General features: G+C 40.4%; 1 protein-coding gene across 1 annotated transcript in view; it reads right to left on the minus strand.

Annotated features, from left to right (window-relative positions):
* Nucleotides 1-25,747, minus strand: part of DNHD1 (dynein heavy chain domain 1) — a 190,327-nt gene that overhangs the window by 13,711 nt on the left and 150,869 nt on the right. Inside the window, exons 33-41 of the mRNA XM_044668790.1 lie at nucleotides 16,143-16,313; nucleotides 15,707-15,859; nucleotides 15,026-15,253; nucleotides 13,601-14,541; nucleotides 12,748-12,797; nucleotides 12,185-12,390; nucleotides 1,163-1,282; nucleotides 654-876; nucleotides 300-391 (exon numbers count right to left, since the gene is read on the minus strand). Coding sequence (XP_044524725.1) covers nucleotides 300-391; nucleotides 654-876; nucleotides 1,163-1,282; nucleotides 12,185-12,390; nucleotides 12,748-12,797; nucleotides 13,601-14,541; nucleotides 15,026-15,253; nucleotides 15,707-15,859; nucleotides 16,143-16,313 — 2,184 coding nt within the window. The remainder of the gene's footprint in view (nucleotides 1-299; nucleotides 392-653; nucleotides 877-1,162; nucleotides 1,283-12,184; nucleotides 12,391-12,747; nucleotides 12,798-13,600; nucleotides 14,542-15,025; nucleotides 15,254-15,706; nucleotides 15,860-16,142; nucleotides 16,314-25,747) is intronic.

Genomic DNA, 25,747 nt, shown 5'->3' on the forward strand with positions numbered 1-25,747 from the left:
ACCCCCCACCCCCACCCCGCCTGGCCTTTGGGTTCTGCACCAGGAACAAGACTTTTAGGTTACAGGTCCCTTTTCTGAGAATGAATGAGGAAGAGAGAGATCAGAGATGGGGAATACAAAGGGAAACCAAAAAATGGATAGGATGGGGAGCCAAGAAAAGGAACTCAGAAGACACCAGAGAAATTGGGAAGGGGCAGAAGATAGGAGAAAACGAAGGTAGCCAGAGGACAAGGAAGGGAAGACAAATAATTAGTGGAGTGATGACAGTGAGGAGAGGCTCATCAGGGACAGGGTCTTGCCAGTCAGCTCCTGCAAGGCCACCCAGGGATTGCTGAATCTCTTCCATATCCATTCCTGTGTTTTTAGTGCTGTTTCCAGGATTATCTGATTCCTATTGGGATGGGGTAGTGGGAGGAAAATAGAGAGATCTGAGGTTTGTAGGAAGAGTGGCCAAAGATAAGGGATCCAGTAGGAAATGACTGATGGGACTAAAATAAGGCTTGGAAAAATAAAGGAAAAGCCTTATTCAGACAGGGTCTCTCTAGGTAGGCACTGGGCAAAGAGAAGGCTTAGCTTAGAGCCATGTCAAATCATTAGTTGCTATAAACTTGGAGAAAAGGGAAGAGTCTCTGGTTGGGGGAGTGGGGACTTACCATTTGCCATACCTGGCCTGAAGCCAGGGCCCATAGAGCTGGCGGTGCAACAGAAGGCTGTGCAGGAATATCACTGGCATAGCCAGAGTTAGAGATATTGAGGGTTTATAATTTTCTACATTAGCCTGGATCTTCCTATTTTCATATAGGCTGTATATCAGGATTTGGTTCAGTTCCAGTGACTTCTCCCAGAATATAGGAACTGAGTTCTGTACTATCACCACTAGTAAGAAAGAAGAGGGAGAGGGCACAAGTCAGAATATAACCCTGGCCAATCAATGTTCCACTGGAAGTTTTTACTTTAAAAAGAACCCTGGAGAGTGGCCCATGATCCTCTACTTCTGTCAAGAATAAACCCCTGACAACAGCCCTTTCTTTGGCTCAGGGCAGTGCCTTGGCTAGTCCTCACCTCCTCAGCCTCCCATTGGACTAGCACCTGGACAACAGCCTATTTTTCTCTTCCTCCCCTAATTCAATTAGGATTTTGGTCAAGGGGCTTTCATCCTCACCTGGAAGGGAGCCAACTGCATTAGCTGAGGAGATAAACCATAGCCGGAACTTCTTATGCACAACTAGATTTTGCTTGGACATGGAGAGGTGCACAGGCAGTGGCAAAGCTTCTGATATCACTGTAAGGACATGGGGTACAGGGAAATGTAGAATGGCCAGGAAAATGCATAGGCTCAGGGCACACAGACATGGGAAGGGGGCTATAGAAATGAGGACTCAGAGAAGAGGGGAAGAAAGACATGGGGAAAACATTGATATTATAAATGGGAGAAGAACATGAGACATAGATATGGATGGACATAGTTATGGGGGAACATACACATAAATGGGCAACACAGGCACGAGGCTAATTTATACATGGTGGGGAAATAAAGTCACGAGCATAGCTATAGGCACAAATGTAAGAGGCACAAAAACATGAGGACATAGATACGAAGGTAAATGTACATGTAAGGGGATTCCAAATAGTAAGGGACCATAGGAATAAGGGTGGAGGTACAGACAAAGGGGAGGGACAGTGACAGGAAGTAGACAGAAAAGTGGGGACACCGATATTAGATGAAAGAGACATAGAGGAGGAAAACAAATTCAAGGAGTGACAAAATATGAGTAGGACATAGACAGAAGAGACATAGACACAAGAAAAAGAAAACTGTGAGGGACACAGATGTGGCAGGTATTCATAGGGACAGGCACAATAAGAGAATCAAAGATATGAAAAAGATAGAAGCATGAAGGGACAAAGATAAGAAAGGAGGGACGGAAACTGGTGGGGAGGATAGATTCAGGGGGTGGGAAATACAAGAAGATAAAAAGAAATGAGGGGATCATGGCCCTGGGTGTCAGACTTCAGAAGCCACCTAGACTACCTCTCATATTGGATATGGAGGCTAAGTGACTTGCCCAAGGTCATACAGGCAATAAGTGCCTGGAGTGGGATTGGCATTTGAGTCCTCTCACTGTCTTTTGCCCTCTTTTTGTATCCCCAGATCTCATTAGCAGAGAGCTTTGCACACTGCAGATATGGGCTGGCTGGCCCTTCCAGAGGCAGTGTTCTTTCTTCCCTTTTGCTTTTCATCAGTGTCCTCTCCATTGTGCCACATTGCCAACACAAAGAGAAGGGCACAGACATTGAGGGGAGAGAGGCAAAGGCATGAGGAAGCTTACAGATATGTAGAGAACACATAAGACAGAAATAGAGATATTAAAAAGCAGAAGAAATGATGACGTGAAGAAAGTTACTGAGGCATGAGGGGAAAGCACATTCTAGGGGCACAGATAAGAGAAATAAATATATGAGGGAAGGGGCATAGAATAACTAATATAAATGAGGATATAGAAACAAGAGATACAGAAACAGGTATAAAGAGGGAACAAAGGCATGAGGGAAGAGATATAGACTTGTGGGAAGCCCAGTCACAAGGGATAGACAGATAGAGAAAACATTATTAGAAGGAGGACACAGAATTGTGGAGAACACAAATAAGGAAGGAAATAGACATGAACAGACTTTGTGTGAGAGAGAAGATGGAGGAGTAACTAGGGCAGGAGCTCATGGTTTCACTACGAAAATCCTCTCCAACCAAGAGTAAAATATCACCACAAAACGAATACAGGAGTGAAAGAACTAACAAAGACAAAGGGAAACAACCTTAAAAAAAAAAAGTCTTCCGGGTTAAGATGGCTGCAGAATAGAAGCAGGACGGTTAACTCTCCTAACCAAGCAATACATGATACCTCAAAAGGACACAAGAACCAAATCCAAATGAATGAAGGAACCCCACAATAGGGCGCAGCATTGAAGGTATATGGGATTTGGGCATTTCCATGCCATAAGGGGGGTGAAATAGCTCTCACTAAAACATAAGCTGATCAATCCACCCCCACCCCACCCCACCTACAGTCCCAGAGCCAGCACATAAGAGTTAGAGCAAGCGTGGGGCATTCACTAAGTCACTAAGTTCTTGGCAACTAACTGGGATCATCAGGGGCTTGCTCCTCAGAGCAGCAAGACTTAAGACCCCAAGAAGCTAAAGAACATGGACTTTGAGAGCAGACCTTGAGTGGAGAGGTGACAGACTGTTGAAGCAGCATGTTTAGACTCGTAAAGGAGCCTTGGGCAGAGGAGCAAGTAAGGGGACCACCAGGACCACTCTGAGAACAGCTAGACTTGAGACCCCAGGAGCCTAAAGAGCCCAGACCTTAGGCGCAAAGATAAAGCTGAGAGGGGCAGCGCTGTGCTGTGACTCAGGTAAAAACTGCTCCACAGTTCTATACACAGAAAGCCAGACTGCCCGCCTCACCCAGACTTCCAACTTAGAAGGAAAAACCAACATAATAATGGCAAGCAATACCCAAGAACTAACCAAAAGAAAAAATTTTAAATCCAGACAACAGAGCAGACAGCAAAAGAGGACAAACAAGAAAACACATCCAAACTTTCCCCAAAAAATGAAAATTGGTCACAAGCTCTTGAAGAGTTCAAATCTGAGATCATGAGGAAGATGGAAGAGATTTGGCAAGAAAAGTGGGAAATAGCTCAAAAGGAAATTAATAGGTTAAAAGACAGAAACTCCCAATTGGATAAAGATGCCAAAAAATAAAATGAAATGATAAGCAAATTGGAGACCCAAATTAAACAGCAGGAAATCATGAAAAACAGGATAGACCAAATTGAAAAGGAAAACCAATCTCTAAAGAGCAGAATTGGACAAGTAGAAGCCAATGATCTTGCAAGACAGCAAGAACTAATAAAACAAAGTCAAAAGAATGACAAAATAGAAGGAAACATGAAATATATCACTGAGAAAATGACAGATCAAGAAAACAGGTCTAGAAGAGACAATTTGAGAATCATTGGTCTTCCTGAAAAATCAGAAATTAACAGAAATTTGGACACCATACTACAAGAAATTATCCAAGAAAACTGCCCTGATGTTCTTCAACAAGAGGGCAAAATAGACATTGAAAGGATCCATAGATCACTCTCTATACCAAACCCTCAAAAGTCAACCCCCAGGAATATAATTGCCAAATTTAAGAGTTTCCAAGTTAAAGGAAAAAATAATACAAGAAGCCAGAAAGAGACAATTCAGATATCAAGGAATACCAATCAGGATTACACAGGATCTGGCAGCCTCCATGCTAAAAGACCACAAGGTATGGAATATGATTTTCAGAAAGGCAAGAGATTTTGGTCTACAACCAAGGATCGCCTACCCATCAAAACTGACTATATACTTCCAGGGGAAAGTATGGGCATTCAACAAGATAGATTACAGTGATGAGCAAACTTTTTAAAGAGGGGGCCAAAGTAAAGGAAATACTCATCTGTCAGTCTGTTTCTAAGACAACTCTTTTGAAGTTTCATTGTATTGTATTCATCAGATTAGGAATAATGTCCCGTGGCCAGATAGAACATTTCAGGGGCTGCATCTGGCCCAAGGGCTGTAGTTTGCCCATCACTGAGATAGAAGATTTCCAAGTATTTGCAAAGAAGAGACCAGAACTAAATGAAAAGTTTGATATCCAACCACAAAAATCTAGAGAAACATGAAAAGGTAAATAAGAAAGAGAAGGGAAATAACGAAAACTCTTACTCTTAAATTTGTTTCTTTAAGGGCTTCAATAATATCAAATTATTTGTATTCCTATATAGAGAAATGCTATGTGTAATTCTCAAAAATTGTATTCACTCTTATAGTAATTAGAAGAATTATTCATAGGAAGAGGTTGGAGTACTAAATGGTCTAAGATGATATGGAAAAAAGGGGGGAATAGAAGATGGTACCAAGAGAAATTTGAAGGAATAAGAAAAATAGGATGATCTATACCACAAAAAGAGGGCATGGAAAGGGGAGGGGATAAATATTATTATAAGAAGGAGAGGAGGAGAGCTTTAATAGGAAATACTTAAACCTTACTCTCAGTGGAATTAATCCTAAGAGGGAAGAATAGCTATATCCATCATTGGGATATCGAATTCTATCTTACCCTACAGAGAAAATCAGAAGGGATAAACCAAGCAGATAGTGGGGTAGGGAGTTCAAAAAAGGAAGGGAAGAGAGCAGGGGAGGGAATTCAATAGGCCTTAAAATAATAAGAGGGGAACAAAAACAGAGGGGGTGGAAAGGGAAGTAAACTAAGGGAGGGGATAAAGGGGACTAATTTAAAACAAACCCTGGTTTAAAAGGAAATAGCGCAAGAAGAAGGGGCAGAACTAGGAGAGGATATCAAAATGTTGGGGAATACACAACTGATAATTATAACTCTGAATGCGAATGGGATGAGCTCACCCATAAAACAGAAGCATATAGCAGAGTGGATTATAAACCAAAATCCTACCATATGTTGTCTACAAGAAACACACATGAGGCAGGTAGACATAAACAGAATAAAAATAAAAGGCTGGAGCAAAATCTGTTGCACTTCAACTGAGAAACAGAAGGCAGGAGTTGCAATCATGATTTCTGACAAAGCCAAAGTAAAAATAGATCTGATTAAAAGAAATAGGGAAGGTAATTACATCCTGATAAAAGGCAGTACAGACAATGAGGAAATAACAGTACTCAACATGTATAGCATCCAAATTTCTAACAGAGAAACTGGCAGAACTCAAAGAAGAAATAGATAGTAAAACTTTATTAGTGGGAGACCTAAATCTTCTTCTATCAGATCTACATAAATCAAACCAAAAATTAAATAAGAAAGAGATAAGAGAAGTGAATGAAGTCCTAGAAAAATTAGAGTTAATAGATATGTGGAGAAAAGTAAATAGGGATAAAAAGGAATGCACCTTCTTTTCAGCTGCACATGGTACATTCACAAAGATTGACCATGTACTAGGAAAGTGATGGACACTTTTTAAAGAGGGGGCCAAGGGAAAGGAAATGTTCATCTGTCAGTCTGTTTCTAAGGCAACTCTTTCAACGTTTCATTGTATTGTATCCTACTCATTGTATTCGTCATATTAGGAATAATGTCCCGAGGCCAATTGGAACATTTCAGGGGGCTGCATCTGGCACGCAGGTTGTAGTTTGCCCATCACTGTACTAGGACATAGAAACATGGCAAACATGCAAAAGAGTAGAAATAATAAATGTAACCTTTTCAGATCATAATGCAATAAAAATAATAAATAGTAAGGGCACATGGATAGGCAAATCAAAAATTAATTGGAAATTAAATAATATGATTCTCTAAGATTAGTTAGTTAAAGAAGAAATCATAGAAATAATAATTTCATTGAAGAGGATGATAATGATGAGACATCCTACCAAAATCTGTGGGATGCAGCTAAAGCAGCACTCAGGGGGAAATTTATATCCTTGAGTGTGCATATTAACAAATGAGGGAGGGCAAAGATCAATGAACTGGGCATGCAAATAAAAAAAACTAGAAAGGGAACAAATTAAAAATCCTCAGTTAAAAACCAAATGAGAGATTATAAAAATTAAAGGAGAAATCAATAAAATTGAAAGTAAAAGAACTATTGAATTAATAAATAAGACTAGAAGCTGGTACTTTGAAAAAACAAATAAAATTGACAAAGTACTAATCAATCTAATTTTAAAAAGTTAAGAAGAAAACCAAATTATCAGTATCAGCGATGAAAAGGGAGACTTCACCTCTAATGAAGAGGATATCAAGGCAATCGTTAAAAACTATTTTGTCCAATTATATGGCAATAAATATAGCAATCTAGGTGATGTGGACGAATATTTACAGAAATACAAATTGCCTAGATTAACAGTAGAAGAAATAGAATGCTTAAATAATCCCATATCAGAAAAAGAAATTGAACAAGCCATCAAAGAACTCCCTAAGAAAAAAATCCCCAGGACCAGATGGATTCACAAGTGAATTCTATCAAACCTTCAAAGAATAACTAATCCCAATACTATACAAATTATTTGATGTAATAAGCAAAGAAGGAGTTCTACCAAACTTCTTTTATGACACAAATGTGGTACTAATCCCAAAGCCAGGTAGAACAAAAACAGAAAGAAAGCTACAGACCAATCTCCTTAATGAACATAGATGCAAAAATCTTAAACAGAATACTAGCAAAAAGACTCCAGCAAGTGATCACAAGGGTATTCATTATGATCAGGTGGGATTTATACCAGGAATGCAAGGATGGTTCAATATTAGGAAAACCATTCACATAATTGACCTGATATGTCAACAAGCAAACCAACAAAAATTACATGATTATCTCAATAGATACTGAAAAAAGCCTTTGACAAAATATAACACCCATTCCTACTGAAAACACTAGAAAGTATAGGAACAGAAGGGCGTTTCCTAAAAATAACAAACAGTATATATCTAAAACCATCAACAAACATCATCTGCAATAGGAATAATTTAGAAACATTCCCAGTAAGATCAGGAGTGAAACAAGGATGCCCATTATCACCTCTATTATTTAACATTGTACTAGAAGCACTAGTTGTAGCAATTAGAGAAGAAAAATAAATTGAAGGTATTGAAATAGGCAGTGAGGAGACCAAGCTATCAGTCTTTGCAGATGATTTGATGGTCTACTTAAAAAATCCTAGAGAATCAACTAAAAAGTTAGTGGAAATAATCAACAACTTTAGCAAAGTTGCAGGATACAAAATAAACACACATAAATCATCAGCATTTCTATATATTTCCAACACATCACAGCAGCAAGAGTTAGAGAGAGAAATTCCATTTAAAATCACCCTAGACAATATAAAATACTTAGGAATCTATCTGCCAAGACAAACACAGGAATTATACGAATACAATTACGAAACCCTTTCCACACAATTAAAACTAGATCTAAACAATTGGAAAAAAACATTGATTGCTCATGGATAGGATGAACTAACATAATAAAAATGACCATCTTACTCAAATTAATTTACTTATTTAGTGATATACCTATCAAACTACTAAAAAACTTTTTTTACTGAATTAGAAAAAACTATAACAAAGTTCATTTGGAAGAACAAAAGACCAAGAATATCAAGGGAAATGAAAAAAAAATATGAAGGAAGGTGGTCTAGCAGTACCAGATCTTAAACTGTACTATAAAGCAGTAGTCATCAAAACAATATGATACAGGTGAAGAGACAGATGGGAGGATCAGTGGAATAGATTTGGGGTAAGTGACCTCAGCAAGACAGTCTATGATAAACCCAAAGAATCCAGCTTTTGGGACAAAAACCCACTATTTGACAAAAACTGCTGGGAAAACTGGAAAACAATATGGGAGAGATTGGGTCTAGATCAACATATTCAAGATAAATTCAGAATGGGTGAATGACTTGAATATAAAGGAAGAAACTATAAGTATGTATATAAGTGTATAAGGTGTACAAGTATATAAGTATATAAGGTGAGCACAGAATAGTATACTTGTCATATCTCTAGGAAAGGAAAGATTTTAAAACCATGAAAGAGCTAGAAAAAAATTACAAAATGTAAAATAAATAATTCTAATTAAATTAAACTAAAACATTTTTGTACAAACAAAACCAATGCTGCCAAAATTAGAAGGGAAGCAACAAATTGGGAAAAAATCTTTATAACAAAAACCTTGGACAAAGGTCTAATTACTCAAATTTATAGAGCTAAATCAATTGTACAAAAAAAAAATAAAGATATTCCCCAACTGATAAATGGGCAAGGGACATGATGAATAGGCAATTTTCAGATAAAGAAATCAAAGCTATCAACAAACACATGAAAAAGTGTTCTAAATCTCTTATAATTAGAGAAATGCAAATCAAAACAACCTCATACCTAGCAGATTAGCTAACATGACAGCAAAGGAAAGTGGTGAATGTTGGAGGATATGTGGCAAAATTGGGACATTAATGCATTGCTAGTGGAGTTCTGAATTGATCCAAACATTCTGGATGGCAATTTGGAACTATGCCCAAAGGACTTTAAAAGACTATCTGCCTTTTGATCCAGCCATACCACTGACCTCCAGGAATTGATGCAGAGTGAAAGGAGCAGATCCAGGAGAACATTGTACACAGAGACTGATACACTATGGTACAATTGAACATAACAGTCTTCTCTACTAAAAGCAATTCAAGGATCCAGAGCAAAGCTGAGGGACTTATGAGAAAGAAAACTAGCCACACTCAGGGGAAGAACTGTGGGAGTCGAAACACAGAAGAAATACAACAGCTTGATCACATGGCCTGATGGAAATATTATTGGGGATGTAGACACTAAACGATAATTCTAGTCCAACTATCAATAATACGGAATTAGGTCTTAATCAATGATACGTGTAAAACCCAGTGTAATTGTGTGACGACTGGGTGGGGGGAGGGTTGGGGGAGAGGAAAAGAACATGAAACATGTAACTATGGGAAAATATTCAAAATAAAAATAAAAATAAAATAAATTAAAAATAAATAAAAATAAATTCCTTGGGGGAAAAGAAAAGAAAACCCCAAAAGGTGGGCAGAGATCATCTGGGGAACTAAGGTGAGAGGGGAACAGAGCTAGCAGGGGGCATAGCAGCAAGTGAAGAGCATGCCAAAAGCAAACCACACCCCGCACCACTCCACACATCTGCTCTCACAGGTTCCAAAGTTAAGCTTAAGCTAAGTCAGACCCTGAGATCTTACCAGGCAAAAAGAAGTCCAAGTCAATTAACACTCCTTGAAATTGCAAACCTATATAGAAGTCCAGAGTCCCAGTCCAGGGCAATCTGGGCTTAAGGGGGCCAGTCCATGTGGACCCAGAGCAAAGCCAGGAATCCCAGTCTGGACTTGGGGTGAGGTCATAATTCATGGTTTGGAGTGATAACACAGTTCTCAAGGGGAGCCTCATTGGGATCTTTTTGCCCAAGACTAAGGGTGGAGCTCCAGGACAGGGCAATCAAGGGTGTGCCTGACCGAGTCAAGAACTCCTTGAGACTCCCCACCCCAAGTCTAGACTTGGGGCTAGAATCTGATCAGCACCTGACCTAATCATGTTCAGAATGAGATCAAAAGCTTATACCCAAGCCTGAGGAAAGTCTTTAAGATATCATTTCAAGGGTCAATCAGCAGGGGGAGGGGACTCTCAGAGCTCTCAGCCCTTAGACCAGTGATGGGCAAACTTTTTAAAGAGGGGGCCAAAGGTAAGGAAATGCTCATCTGTCAGTCTGTTTCCAAGGCAACTCTTTTGAAGTTTCATTGTATTGTATCCTACTTATCGTATTTGCCAGATTAGGAATAATGTCCCGCAGCTGCCAGATAGAACATTTCAGGGGGCCACATCTGGCCTGCAGGCTGTAGTTTGCCCATCACTGCCTTAGACCATCTGGTAAACTAGTAACAACCCAGAAAATAACATCAAGGAAGGACTGAAGTTTAAGAGGGTACCCCAACTCCCCAGAAAATAGAGTCTACCTATAATTAGATAGGAAAAATGAGGAAATAATCTAAAAAGCACCTAACTCTAAAGACTTTTGATGGAGACAAAGAGCAAGGTGCAGACACAGAAAGGGACAGCGAAAGCAACAGAAACACATCCAAAGTCCAAAAGAAAAATGTGGATTGGACACAGATTCTGGAAGAGCTCAAAAGAAGACTTCAAAACTCAATTATTAGAGGTAGAGGAAAAGTGGGGAAGAGAATTAAAGTGATGCAATAAGAAATGCGCCAATTGAAAAAGGAGAACCAAAAACTGACAGAGGAAAACCAGGCCTTAAAAATCAGAATTGACCATCTAGAAACTAATGATTTTATGAGAAATCAAGAAACAATAAAGCAGGATCAAAGAAATGAAAAAAAAACAGAAGAAAACATGAAATATCTCATGGAAAAACAACAGACCTTGAAAATAGATCTAGGCGAGACAATCTGAGAATTATTGGATTACCTGAAAGACATGATGAAGAAAAAACCTTGGATATCTTATTACAAGAAATTATCGAAGATAACTGCCCAGAGATCCTGAATAAGAAAATAAAATTGAAATAGAAAGAATTCACAGATCACCTCCAGCAAGAAATCCTCAACTGACAACTTCTAGGATTGTAATGGCCAAATTCAAGAGCCACCAAGCCAAGGAAAAAGTACTTCAAGCAGCCAAAAAGTAAGTATTCAAATACCGTGGAGCTACAATCAAGATCACTCAGGACCTAGTGGCTTCTACATTAAAGCATCAGAAGACATGGAATATGATATTCAGAAAGGCAAAAGATTTGGGTTTACAACCCAGAGTCACCTATCCAGCAAAACTGAATATACTCCTTCAGGGGGCAGAAAATGGTCATTCAATAAGATAGATTTCCAAGCATTCCTGAGGAATATGCCAGGCCTAACCAAAAAAATTGAAGTCCAAATATGAGACACAAGAGAAGCCCAGAAAGATAAATAAGAGAAAATTTAAAGGACTCATTAAGGTAAAAATGTCTATATGTCTACATAGAAAGAGAATTTCTATAATTTTCAAAAACTACTCTCAGTAGTAGAGAAGATAGAAGCAATTTACTTAGTGTGTGCAAGAGAAGGAAGAGAAGATGGCATGAAAGAAGACACAAACATAACATTAGGGACTGAGGCACTGGGACACAAAGATGTGGTGGGGTAACTTATAGTTGTACAGAGTCATAGAAAAGATGAGAGCACAGACCCAGAGATACAGAAGAGAGGGGACATGAACATGAGGTGAGATGCAGATGTTAAGGGAGAAATGAAGATACAAAGCAGTTAAGACATGAGAACAAAAACACATGGGGATGTGTGGGTAACATATGAAGTGAGGTACACAAACAAATGTGAAAGGAATATAAAACAAGGAGGCACAAACAGAAGGAAGGCACAGGCAGAAGGGTAACAAGATACATTCCTGAAGGGGCAAAGGCACAAGGTGGATCACAGACAGAGAGGGATTATATATATGAGGTCAGTATCGTCATAGGGAAGGCAGAGCCAAGGACAGACAGGACAAGAAGGACAAACAAGGGATGTACAGGCACCAAGGGAGCACAGTCATAACGAGGAATACAGATATGGGGCAGCAGGCTCACCCACCATGAGCCCCTTCTATCATCCCCATCAAAATCTCCAGGATCTCAGGTGGCCAAGAAGACATCAAATGGCAATTGTCCAACACTAACCAGTGGCCCTTTCGCATGGCTTGGTTCAGGGCTGTGATCACAGACTGAGCAGTGTCCCATAGAAAGGAACCCAATCCAATGACCTGCAGATGCTTTTGCCCCAAGAGAGAAAGGTATGCCCTGAGTGGCTTTGAGGGATCTTATAACCCCAAGTAACCAGGGTGGCCCTCCACCAACCCTTGCTGAGGAAATCCCTTTCTATTTTGAAGTTTGTGGTTTCCCACCCCTCCTTTGACATTCAGAGAACAAGGAGAAAAAGTCAGGGAATGATGCATAATGTTACCTGCTCACCATTTGTCTGCAGAGGCTCAGAGCCAGAAGTAGACTTCTGCTCTGGACTCAAAGCACCCTCCCTCATTTGCTACTGAAAGGGGCTCTCTGATGCCTTTAACCCTGGAACTTCATAGAGTCATACCACAGTCCTTGACCCTGCTGACTCTGAAAGGGTCCTACACCCACAAGGTAGATGCCACCTACAGGAATATCAGTAGAGTGAGCTGGTTGTAGTTCTTGGTGAGGGCCGACACCTGAACTGGTGAGCAAGATGAATAGAAGCTCTTCAATTAAGGGTATGTGTCTGTGGGAGAGGTGGTCAGAAGTCATGCTCAGCCAGTGACTTCTTGGTAGTGTTGTGGTCTCAGATTCAGGGTGATGTGGAGCCTTCATTTGACTGGCTATCAGGAATATAGAGCTGGTGAAGGCGCAATTGGGCAGATGGAGAAAAGACTATTAAAGGAGTGAGCTGCCCCAATCTAGGCTGAAATGTGAAGGGGAAATGGGGAGTTTGGACCTTACTAGTTGTGAAGGAGCTTTTTCAAGCTGAGTGGAAGAGACAAGCTTTCAGAGAAGAAAGTGAGGAGAAGAGGAATGACAAAAACCCATGCTGGTATAGCAACATGCAAGGAATATTTGTCTCTCACTGCTTGGGAAAGGAAATAATGGAGTGGACTTGGGTGTCTTACTCCCTCATCTACTCCTGAGCCTCAGTCAAGACAAATCTCATAGACACTGCTGTTACTAAGGCCCTGCTTGGGAACTGTGAAACAGAAGAAAGAACATGTGGCTGGGAGTTAAGGGATTTGGGTTCTGCTTCTTGACCATCTGCTTTGTCTTGGGCAAGTCACACTCTGAGCCTCAGCGTCCTATTCTGTAAAATGTGGGTATTGACTAGATGAAATGTTACAGTCCTAGCATAAAACATTCTAATATAATACATTGTCCAGGAGTTACTTAAAGATGGAAAAGTCAAGGAGGGGCATCCTGCCCTGGGTTGTACATCTGGTGCTAAGTGGGTAGTTTTGGGAAACCCTAATCAGACCTCCAGCCTCACCTCCTGCTCCTGTCGAGATGCCAGGTTCCAGATGAAGGGTAAAGGGTGGTCAGTGGCAGTGAGGTGGTCTGGTGGGGGCAGCAGCACAAGCAGGGGCCGGGTGGGACGGCTAAGCCTATAGGGGTTGCTTGATAGATCCTGATCCTCAGCTAAAGGACGCCCCAGAAGGCAGGTGGTAAAGTCAGCCAAGGTCCTCGATAGCTGTTCTGGTCGTAGTACTCGCCAGAGCACCAGCTTCTGAAGTAAGTTCAGAGGTGTGGTACCAGGGCCTGGTGTCTGACCCACCACTGTGGAGGGCAGTTTCAGGTACTCCTGCCAGGCAACTGAGTGGACAACCAGGGAAGCCCGTAGGCCTTCAAAGGGGGGCAGCAGCTCCAGCAATCCACACTCCTGCCAGGCTTTGGGTTCTAGCCAGGAAGGGCAGGTGGCATCCAAGTGTGGCACATTCTTTTTCATCCCTGGGGAGGCTGCTAGTCCTGGACAGAATGCCAGCCTCTCCAGGGCCGATGCCTGCCCGGCCAGCTGCAGTAGGGCCAAGCCACCAAACACCCCTACTAGCGGTGCATGATGGGGCTGCAAGGAGATCAGGGTACTGATCAGCAGCCGGCGTCCTAGCCGGGTTCCCAGCTCCTGAAGGTGGCTGTCCAGGTCTTCACTATGCTGCAATGTGAGCTGGTAGTCAGTGTTGGACAGAGTACGGCGTGTCACATTCAGACAATTTTCCAAGGCTATGGGGTAGAGGGGGTGTAGATGCCGCAGAGGGGACATGGACTGGGACATGGTGATGCCCAGGTGGGCCACATTCTGGTAATGGATCCGAAGCTCAGTCTCTCGGTCTCTCACTTCCTTTAGATCTTCTAGGTTAGCCTTGCGCTGATATATCTCTGCCTGGTAGCACAGTATGTCCCGCAGAAAATGGACTCGGCCTAGTTGCTCTGCTTCTGTGTTTAACACAAGCCCCAGCAGCTTTTCCTGTGTGGGACCCCTGCTCAAAGCCTGCTCAGCCAGCCTCTGTCCCCCACCACCCCACCCCCCAAATTTTTCCCATCCTCTGGAGACCACAGCTCCCAAACTTCCATGTAAGCTATCCCTTTTTTAAGAGCCTTGTCTTTTCCTAGACCCTTGGCCTTATTTGCTCCTGGACTGCTATCTCTTCTCCCAAATGCAGGGGTTTATAACCTGGGGTCTGTAAATTTTTTTTTAGCATTTTGATTTTATTTCAATATAATTGGTTTCCTTTATGATTTTATGTATTGTTTATTTTTTGCATTTAAAAACATTATTCTGAGAAGGGGTCCACAGGTTTCATCAGTCTGACAAAGATGCTCATGATACAAAAAAGTGAAGAACCTCTGTCCTGTTAAGTCATTGCTTCATCTTCTCTACTGTCCTTTCCTAATTCCTCTATTCTTTCTAAGCTCCTACCCCTAACTCCTCCCTCTCTATTGTCTCCCAAGCTCAGATCCAAACTCACCTGGGCTGCCTCAATCTGATCATAAGCATCCAGTACGTTGATCTCCAAGTTGTTCCATCTTGACTCCAATTCTGGCCTTTCAGTTCTCACAATCTCCTGGAAAAGCTGTTCCTCTATCAACTCCGGAATCACATGCAGATCTATTATATTCACACACTTAAGTGTCTCTGAGTTCAGACCTGGAGAGAGGCCCCATTTGGTTTTACCCACAAACATACTCTCTCTACCCAGGCCCCTAGACCTTCCCCAGACTCTACCAAGGCCCCTTCCCCAACTTCCATTCTCCATCAATTTTTACTCTTCTTCTTGTTCTGCCTTTGGCCTCAACTCCTGGCTTACCCACTATCTATCCCAACACCTCAATACTCCCATTTCTCTGTAGTCTCTGCTCCCAGCCCCCTGCTCAACCACTTCAGCTTGTCAGTTATTGCTCACTGAGTCTCTGGTCATCTTCTTCCAACTTGCGTCTAGCCTCTGACCCTCATTCTCCACGTTATAACTGTTTGGGGCATCCAACCTTGTTGTAGGGGACTGGGGAAGATGATAAGGAAGAATTCTTGAGTGGTGGCAGCAAATAATCCTGGAGAAATGGGGAAAGTGGCCCTATACCAGCCTCTTAGACCAGGCCTTACCTGTTGCTAAAGTGTCAAGGGGTAAATTGGTGCTCAGGTACAGACAGAAGTTGGGGTGCACTGCAGGGAGGCACAGATTCTCCCTCTGAAGAAGCCACTTCAACTCAGAACAGTCCAGAGCCAGCTCCACATTACCTAGCAGCACTGAGAGACCTGCCAAAAAATGCCCACTGAGACTCATCTCACCCTCCAACAAAGTTAACCACAACCTTAGCCCTCTACCCCCCATATTCAGACATGACATCTAAGGCATGCTCCTCCCTAGACATTCTCCTAGTCATAAATCATAGGAATGAGAATTGGAAATGACTTTAGAGGTTATCTAGTCCAAACCTCTCATTTTACAGATGACTGAGAGAAGACTGAAGAAACAGTGGGCACAGGGGTTGCAGAGCAAACCTTTTAAAGGAGCAGTGGTCAAGAGGTCAGTCTTTACCCTTGGCAGCTGCTTCTAGTAGTTCCTTTCCCAGATTGGAGTCACAGGCTGAAAGTATTTTGAACAGAGTTGCAGAATTGGATGATTTTTCAGTGGATGTGTCCTCATTTTGTTCCTCCGTGTCCTTTAATTCTTCTTCCTTCTTGTTTGTGTCTTTTTCAGTGGTGTTCCCTAAGAGACAAGTCCAGAGGTGCTACTTTCTTATTAGGAAGCTGATCAACTCAGGCTTTCAGGGACAACTGTCATCCCTTGAAGTCCAAGAGGCTTTGACTCATAGTGGTTTCTCTGAAAGGGAGACATCTTTGGGAGAGAAGTGCCCATGAAGGAAGGAATAGGATATTTCTGAAAGGGAGACACAGGATCAATGTGAGCAACTACAGGGGAAGTGAGACAAAGTGAGCAAAAATTATTTTGGTTTCCTTGTGGACTGAGGCTGCAGAACTTGGAGTAAAGGTTAAAAGTTACAGAGAAGTAGGTATGGACTTGATATAACAAATCCTTCCCTTAGATCAAGGTAGTAGAAGAGAATGTTGTTCAGGGATGGGTATAAGGATAGGAGTGGATGGATTCCCTGACAAATCTAAAATTCTTTGATTCTTCTTCATCCTCTTGAGAAAGGAGATGAGAAGGATGAAGAGAAGCAAAAGGAAGTAACAGAATAGAAAAAAGGTCATATATTGGGAGCATGAGGAGCAATGGGCACTTGTTACACTCTAATGTCTACTAGAGGAGTGATCTGGGAATTCTTCTTGTGAGGCTGGCTGGTTAGCAACTGTCAAATTTGATTCAACAAGTATTTATTGTGTCACTATTTGCAAGGCACTGTGCTATGCTCTAAATACAGTTCCTCCTCTCAAGAAGCCTACCATCTTAAACCCATAAATAAATACAATATAATTTAAACAGGGAGAGAGCTGTAATAACTAAGGGAATAAGGGAAGATCTTTCATAGGATATAGTAGCTGAGTTGAGCCTTGAAGGAAGATAATGATTCTAAGAGGCATTATGAGTTTGAGGTTTGGAGGGGTAAATCATAAAGACCTCTGCAATTGGCCAACTCTGTCTGGTTATTAGTCAGACCAGGAATAGGCCAACTAGCAAACTGGTGATAACTGTCTATTGCTTGTATTTGAGCTATTTGGCAGGGACAGGAAGTAAAGTGAATATGCAGACTAGCTTAGCAGTAACAGCCAAGGAACCCCCTTCATGACAACGAGTAGGTGATGAGTAGGTGAAGCAAAGAGAGAGGAAGTGATAAAAGATTTTTGGATATTCTGGTTTAGGTATCTTAGTTATTATGTCTAATTATTATTAGAAGAAACTGCTATAACACCTAGATGTTACTTACTAAACCAGTATCACCTAGTCACCTGCTAAACTGATGCTGAATTCCAATTACTGAAACCTCAGTGATTTAGAGAGGATAAGACTAAAAGCAGCATCCCATGAGACATCATGCAAGCTAGAACACAAATATAGGTGAAAACTCCCAAACTTCCAAATAAACCACCTGGTTGAAACCTTTGCTAGATAAACAAGTTCAAGGAAAAACACCCGGTGGTTCCTGGAGAGGACACACAAGGAAAACGCATTTGATAAGCAGATACATTAATAAAATGTAAGATCTGTGAAAGCTGGAATTAGTTTCCTTTTTGCTTTTATACACCAACACCTAACTAAGTCCCTGGTACATAGGGATTACTTAATAAATGTCTATTGCAACTTGAAGTCAGACATCATTAATCCACACCTAAATAAGAATTCCCATTCAACACAAGTGATTGCATGAAGATTTTTTTCTCCTTTTTTTTCTTTACTTTCCTTCCTCCTTCCTCCCTCCCTTCCTTCCTTCTTTTCTTCTTTCTTTCTTTTTCTCTCTTTCTCACCTTATCTTGGTATCAAGCCTAAAACAAAAGTGTAACAAGGACTAGGTAATAGGGTTTAAGTAGCTTGTCCAGAGTCACATAGCTAGAAAGTGCTTGAGGCCAGATTTGAACCCAAGGTCCTAACTAACTCCAGCCTGTGCTACCTAGCTATCCCTTGAAGACTTTCAATGACAGGGAAGCACACATTTTCTCCTTACACTCCATTTCACCTTTAGATCACTCTAATTTTTAGGTAGTCTTTTCTGATATCAAATCTAAATCTACAATTTCTCTCCACTGCTTCTGGTTTTGTCCTCTGGGGCCAAACAAAATAAGTCTAATCCCTCCTCCATATAACACAGCCTTCCAAATGTTTGAAAAGTGTTATCATGTCCCATAAAAATCTTTTCTTCTCCCAAATCCCCAGTTATATATGGAATCATGAATATTGAACAGCCCTCAAATCCAGGATCCTGCCAAGACATACTGATCATGTATCCCTGGAAATTACTTGGCCTCTAGGGAATTCACTGGTACTTTAAATTACAATGTGCCAGCCTTCATTGGTAGATCGTCACCCATAGTTTCTTTTAACAATGAAATCATAGTTCTAGTTATAATCTCTCTCTAAATCTCTTCTTCTTTAGGACAAACCCCCAGTTATTTTGATTAATCATCCTAGGGATGTTCTCAAGGCCCTGCATCATCCTGTTCACGCTCCAACTTTCCAATGCCCTTCTGAAAATCTGGTGCAAAAGGGGGCAGCTAGGTGGCTCAGTGTATAGAGAGCCAGAACTGGAGATGGGAGTTCTAGGTTCAAATTTGGCCTCAGATATTGCCTAGCTGTGTGAACCTGGGCAAGTCACTTGACCCCAATTCTCTGACCCTTACTACTCTTCTGTCTTGGAATTGATACTCATATCAATTTTAAGACAGAAGAGAAGGGTTTAAAAAAAAAGGAAAGAAAGAAGGGACAAAATGTGAAAGAGATTGAAATGGCAATATTTGGTTATTGATGTCTATATGGAATAAAGAAAATGAGAAGTCAAGTACTATGTTGAGGGAAAGAATCTGAAAGACTGGGTGGCAGGGCCTTCTACAGAAATAAGGATGTTTGGAGATAGATTTGGGAGGAAAAGATGATGTGTTATCTTTTGAACTTCTAAGTTTGTGCTAAGGGGAAAGTATGGGACCAGATATACAGATTTCCTATTTATCTGCATAGAGATGATAATTAAATCCATGGGAGCTGATAAGGTCCCCAAGGGAGATTATAGGGAGAAGGCAGCCTAAAACAGATGCTTAGGGAAGACTCAGAGTTAGAAAGGGTGATAATGGTCATGGGCCAGCAAAGGAGATAGAGGAATGAACATACAATTAGATATACCAGTGATGGGCAACCTTTTGAGCTTGGGTGCATCAAAATTTGCCAAAAAAACGAGCATAACTTGGGTGGTATGTCACTTCAAGAAAAAAAACCATAATTTCACAATATTTATAGTTTAAATAATAAAAATGTATAATTGTAATATAAATATTAACCATAATAAACCAAAATAGGTAAATTAATATATGTAGAATTGTCATTGATAGCGCATGGAGTGTCTACACTACCCTACAGCAAATGTTTCATCCTCGGCATGCGGCCTCATACTTCTCTGTATGTGGCTGTGTGTCATCGAAAATGGCTATATGCATGTCATAGGTCTGCCATCACTGAGATATACAGTAACAACAATATTTTATGATGAACAATTATAATGATTTAATTATTATCAGCAAAGCAAAGATCTAATACAATTCTAAGGGACCCATGAAGAAAAATTGCTATCCACCTCCAAAAAAGAACTGATGGAGTCTGAATGCAGATCAAAGCATACCATTTTTCACTTTATTTCCTTCACGAGGAATTTGCAATATGTGTCTTCTTTCACAATATAGTGAATATGGAAAAAGGTATTACATGACAGTATAAGTATAATTATATCAAGAAGGAATGAAGAGAATTTGGATTGCAAAATGTGAGAAATTTTTTAAAAATTTACTTCCCTTTAGGAATAAAAAATACAATTACACTTTTAAAAAAAAGAACACATTAAGACATCATCAGAAGGGGGCAGCTAGGTAGCTCAGTGGATCAAGATGTAGGCCTAGTGATGGGAAGTCCTGGGTTCAAACCTAGCCTCAGACATTTCCTAGCTGTGTAACCCTGGGCAAGTCACTTAACCCTCTTTGCTTAGCCCTTCCCACTCTTCTGCCTTGGAACAATACACAGTATTGATTCTAAAATGGAAGGTAAGGGTTTAAAAAAATAAAAACAACATCATTGTAACTTTTGGAAAGAACCATTTGAGTCCTGAGGTTAGTAAATAGATTGTAAGGGATTAAGAAGTGAATGGAAGTAGAGATAATGGAGATAATGAGTGTTATAAGGCTTTCTCAAGGAGTTTAAATGTGAAAGGAAGGAGAGACAAGAAATATACATCTTTATTGGATAGACTGGGTACATAGGATCAAGTGAAAGTTTTTCTCAAGGACAGGACAACCCGAGTATGTTTGTAGAAGGGAGAGAAAGGAACTAGCAGATAGGGAGAAATTGTAGCCTGGAGAGGGAGGTGGCAGGAATGATCGAAGGGACAAGTTCCAGGAAGAAACGAAAAGGTATGGAGTCAAATCGAGGGGTTGTCTGTGGTAAGGAGAATGGGTAACTTTTATTCAGACCCTAGAGCACTACGGGATAAAACGAGGGGCAGGCATGTCAAGGAGTTTTGAGATATTGAATAGTAGAGTGAGAGCTCAAGATTGATGAATACAATCTTCTCAGTCAAGTTAGAGGCAAGGACTTCTAAGGAGGAGATAGAGTGGTATAAGACGCTTAAGAGAGAAGTATAGGTGTGGTGTGAAAAAGAATCAAATAAAGAAGAAAGGGAATGTTCTACAGCTGTGAGGACCCACAGGTTATTAGATAAAGGTGCAGTGGACCCAGTTAACATTTGGTATGTGTACAGCAGCCAGTGGGTCACATGGTGAGACAAATTTTAGCAATATCAATTTGGCAGCTGTGTGGAAGATGGATTGGAAAAGTGAAAGATTGGATGAAGAGGTACCAATTACTGTAGGAAGCTTTTAATATAATGCTAGCCACAGATGGTGAGGTCCTAAACTAGGGTAGTTATGGTATAAGTATAAAGAAGGGGGTAAATGAGAAATGTTGATTATGGGGAGAAGGTAAAGTGATGGAAAGTAAAGAATCAAGGATAAATCTTCAGTTGGAAAGCTGGGAAAGGATGATGGTGATTTAAACAGAAACAGAGAAGTTAAGGAGAAGTTGGTTAGGGCAGGATTCTCAACCTGGAGTCCACAGATCCCTAAGAAATTCAGGGGGTCAATGAATTTGGATGGGAAATATACATCTTTATTTACACTACCTTCTAACTTAAATATTTCCTTCAATTACTTAAAAACCATCAAAATAAGATTTCCTAGGCTGTCAAAGGGATATACAACATATAAAAATCAAAGATTCTTTGTTTAATAGAAAGGTAAAGCATTCTGTTTTGGAGATTCTGAGTCTGAAATGCTTACAAGAAATTTTTTTTAAATGAAAATTTTTAATAAATTTAGACTATTTTTCCATGGCTACATGATTCATGTTCTTTCCCTACCTCTATCCCCCCTCCCCATAGCCAACAAGCAATTCTACTGGGTTTTACATATGTCATTGATCAAGATCTATTTCCATATTATTAATATTTGCACTAGGGTGATCGCTTAGAATCAATGTCCCCAATCATATCCCCATCGACTCATGTGATCAAGCAGTTGTTTTTCTTCTGTGTTTCTACTTCCACAGTTCTTTCTCTGAATGTGATTAACGTTCTTTCTCATAAGTCCCTCAGAATTGTCCTGGGTCATTGCATTGCTGCTGGTACAGAAGTCCATTACATTCTATTTTACCACAGTGTATCAGTCTCTGTGTAGAATGTTCTCCTGGATTTGCTCCTTTTACTCTGTGCATCAATTCCTGGAGGTCGTTCCAGTTCACATGGAATTCCTCCAGTTCTTTATTCCTTTCAGCACAATAGTATTCCATCACCAACAGATACCACAATTTGTTCAGCCATTCCCCAATCAAAGGGCATCCCCTCATTTTCCAATTTTTTGCCACCACAAAGAGCACAGCTATAAATATTTTTGTACAAGTCTTTTTCCTTATTATCGCTTTGGGGTATAAACCCAGCAGTGGTATGGCTGGATCAAAGGGTAGGCAGTCTTTTAAAGCCCTTTGGGCATAGTTCCAAATTGCCATCCAGAATGGTTGGATCAATTCACAACTCCACCAGCAATGCATTAATGTCCCAATTTTGCCACATCCCCTCCAACATTTATTACTTTACTTTGCTTTCATGTTAGCTACTCTGCTAGGTGTGAGGTAGTACCTCAGAATTGTTTTGATTTGCATTTCTCTAATTATAAGAGATTTAGAACACTTTTTCATGTGTTTGTTGATAGCTTTGATTTCTTTATCTGAAAATTGCCTCTTCATTGCAAGATGTCTTGATGGAACTGCCAACAGTTATATGGAGAAATAGGCCTGTAGATCAGGAGGGAAATGAAGATTGGATACTTAGATATAGGAACCACCTGCTACTTCACACAAATCATGAGATTACTACTTTGGTTGTTGCCCTTCATACTCAAAGAGGACCGAAATGACATTACTATGTTGGGGTCTATGTACAGTGAGTCCAACTCTGGCTCTCTAACAGATCAGGCACAAAATAGCCCATGTGAACACTAGGGATAGAGAGGTCTCCGAGTTTGCTCATCTCACTTTTCTTTTGAACTACTACAATTCTGCTTTGTTCATACAGCACAATGCTTTTCTTTGATGTTGGCATGCCATGCAAGACAGTCCTGTGCCAGTGTCTCTCATGTCTCAAAATCCATACTAAAGTTCTTCAAAGGGACCTTGAAAGTGTTCTTGTATTGCTTCTTCTGATCTCCGTGTGAGCCCTTGCCTTGTGTGAGTTCTCTGTAAAATAATCCTTTAGGCCAACGTATATTTAGCATTCAAATAACTCAGCTAGCCCATTAGAGTTGTACTCTATGCGGTAGTCTGAATGCTTGGCAGAGAAGCTCCAGAAAAGACCTCAGTGTGTGGAACCTTGTTTCGTCAGGTGATCTTCAGAATCTTTCTAAGACAATTCAAATGGAAGCGATTCAATATTTACTGTCCAGATTTCACAGGCATCAACAATGAGGTCAGCACAATGGCTTTGCAGACATGCATCAACCACATTATTTATGAGTACGTTCATGGAAAATATACTGCCAATATATGAACTTATTCATAGCATTTCAAATTTCCCCATTTGCTATACCTCGTGATTCCACATATGGATGATGCAGTGCTGGCTGGTGGAGAATCTGTTTTGTTAATGCTAAATTGTCAAGTCTAAATTAGCACAAGAAGTGGAGAATGGATGCATACTTTACTGTATTTTGGCCTCAGAGGCTACATTGAATTCATAATCATCTGTGAACTGTAGGAATTAATTTTAATGGTTTGACTAAAATATATGAAAATTATAAATAATATGGTAGTTCCTGATTTAAAGTATTACTGCTCAAAGTCGAAATGACTTTTAATAGCTTTTATTTACAAAAGAGGTGAAAAGAGTGAAATCAGAGAAATACAAAAGGGTAGAGAAGACAATAGCCTATCTAAATAAGTATTGCTCTGGTGCTTGACTCAGCCAGGACTTGTTGACCTTCATCCCGAATTTAACTCTCTCTCCAGAAGATAGAAAGGGAAAGCCAGCTATCCACTCACCCAATTTCCCTCCAAGAGGCAGGTCAAGATGATGACTCAAGCTGAAGGTGACTCCTGAGGCCGACTTTCCTCCTTGAGTCAACCTTCTTCTTGAAGCTGATTTCCTTCTTAAAGTCCTACTCCTTGAAGCTAAATTCCTTCTTGAAGTCAACTTCCCTAGCTCCAGAAATTCAGGGCCTTTTATAGAGGCTTCTTGTCCCTTCCCCTCTTCAAAAGGGCCAATCACAGCCTCCAAATTGCCCAGCACTGCCCAGGGGGCAGTGTTTGTGGGAACCACTTCTCACCTTCTGGAGAGATGAATACTCATCAAAGGGCTCACAGTTTCTAAGGGTGTGAATTCATGAAGTGGTTTGTGGAGTTCCTCTACCTAGTGCAAAGTTGGGTGTTCAAGCTTTTGTTGATTCAATTCAAAAGTAGACAAAGGAGAGTTAACCCTGTCTTCACTATCTGGTGAGGTACTAAGTTATTGTTAACTCAAAATAGACAAAGAGAATAAATGATTCCCTTTCACAAGTATAAACTCAGAATAGACAAAGAAAACAAAGAATCCTCTTTTACAAAATCAAGCACCAATTGTCCGTTTACTTTTGTCTTGGCTTTTAAGTCTTTTCAAGTTAAGTAATTTACTATCAATGTAGTAACTGACCTTGAGTCTGTTAAAAACAAAAGATGACTACTTCTGCTAATAGTTAATACCTAGCATTTATATCATGCTTTAAGGTTTGCAAAACAATTTGCAAATATGATCTCATTTTGTCTTCATGACAAGCCTGGGTGATAGGTGCTATTATTATGTTCATTTTGCATATGTGGAAACTGAGGTAGCCAGGGATTAAGTGGCTTGCCCAGAGTCACATAGCTAGGAAAGGTCTAAAGCCATATTTAAACTTGGATCTTTCCGACTTCAGATTTAGCACTCTATCCACTGTACCACCTAGCTGCCTAGCCCCCTTCAAGATTGAGTGGTGGATAGTAAGGACCTGGGGACCTACTGCCAAGGAATAGAACACGATGAACCTGCAATAGAAATTGTGAAGGAGCAGTCAGACAGGAAGGCAGAGAACTGCATCAAATCAGGATAACAAAAACTCAGGGAGGAGAGACTATCTGGAAGAAGAGGGTGATGTCAAATGTTCAGTTCAGTATAGTTTTAAATCATGTCTGACTCTTGAAGATTCCATTTGATGGTTTATTGACAAAGATACTAGAGTGGTTTGTCATTTCCTTCTCCAGCTATTTTGATAGATGAGGAAACTGAGGCAAATGGAATTAAGTGACTTGCCTGGGATCACACGGTAGTATGTACCAGACTCCAGATTTGAATTCAGGAAGATGAATCTTCCTGACTCAGTCCTGGTACTATTATGGGGAATTTAAACCCTGATATTGCTTGGTATTGTATCAATATTTGTCAGTAGTTGTTGGTAGGCTATTAGGTTTAAAGATATCCAGTTGATAACAGTTGGAGAAATGGCTGGACTTGGCAGTTGAGGAAATCATTTTGAGACTGGTTATAGAAAAACCCTATTTATTGTAATTATAAAAATTCAGGGAAAGGAAAAGGAAAGGAAAAGTATGAAATATATTGATTATATATGTATATATTTCCCTGAGCTAAGAATTCTAACTGAAACCTAAAAAACCCCAACTAAAACTCTGCAAGGAGTGTCTTCTGCCTGGAAACCAGGCCTACGCTAAAATTAATTAACCTATCTATAATATAGTTCTAACTATATAATCTACTCTATAAATATTCTTATATCTTCGAATAATCAATTCATCCTTCTCTGACTCTCTCTCTAGTCTCCAAGCTCAAACTGTGACAGGATCACAGACTCTGCAGGTTTCACAGAAATCAAGCTCTCTTCTGCCCCCTCTGTTAGAATCAGAGAACAGCCTGAGCT

This window comes from Gracilinanus agilis, chromosome 3, assembly GCF_016433145.1.
Source record: "Gracilinanus agilis isolate LMUSP501 chromosome 3, AgileGrace, whole genome shotgun sequence".
Lineage (NCBI taxonomy): Eukaryota > Metazoa > Chordata > Mammalia > Didelphimorphia > Didelphidae > Gracilinanus > Gracilinanus agilis.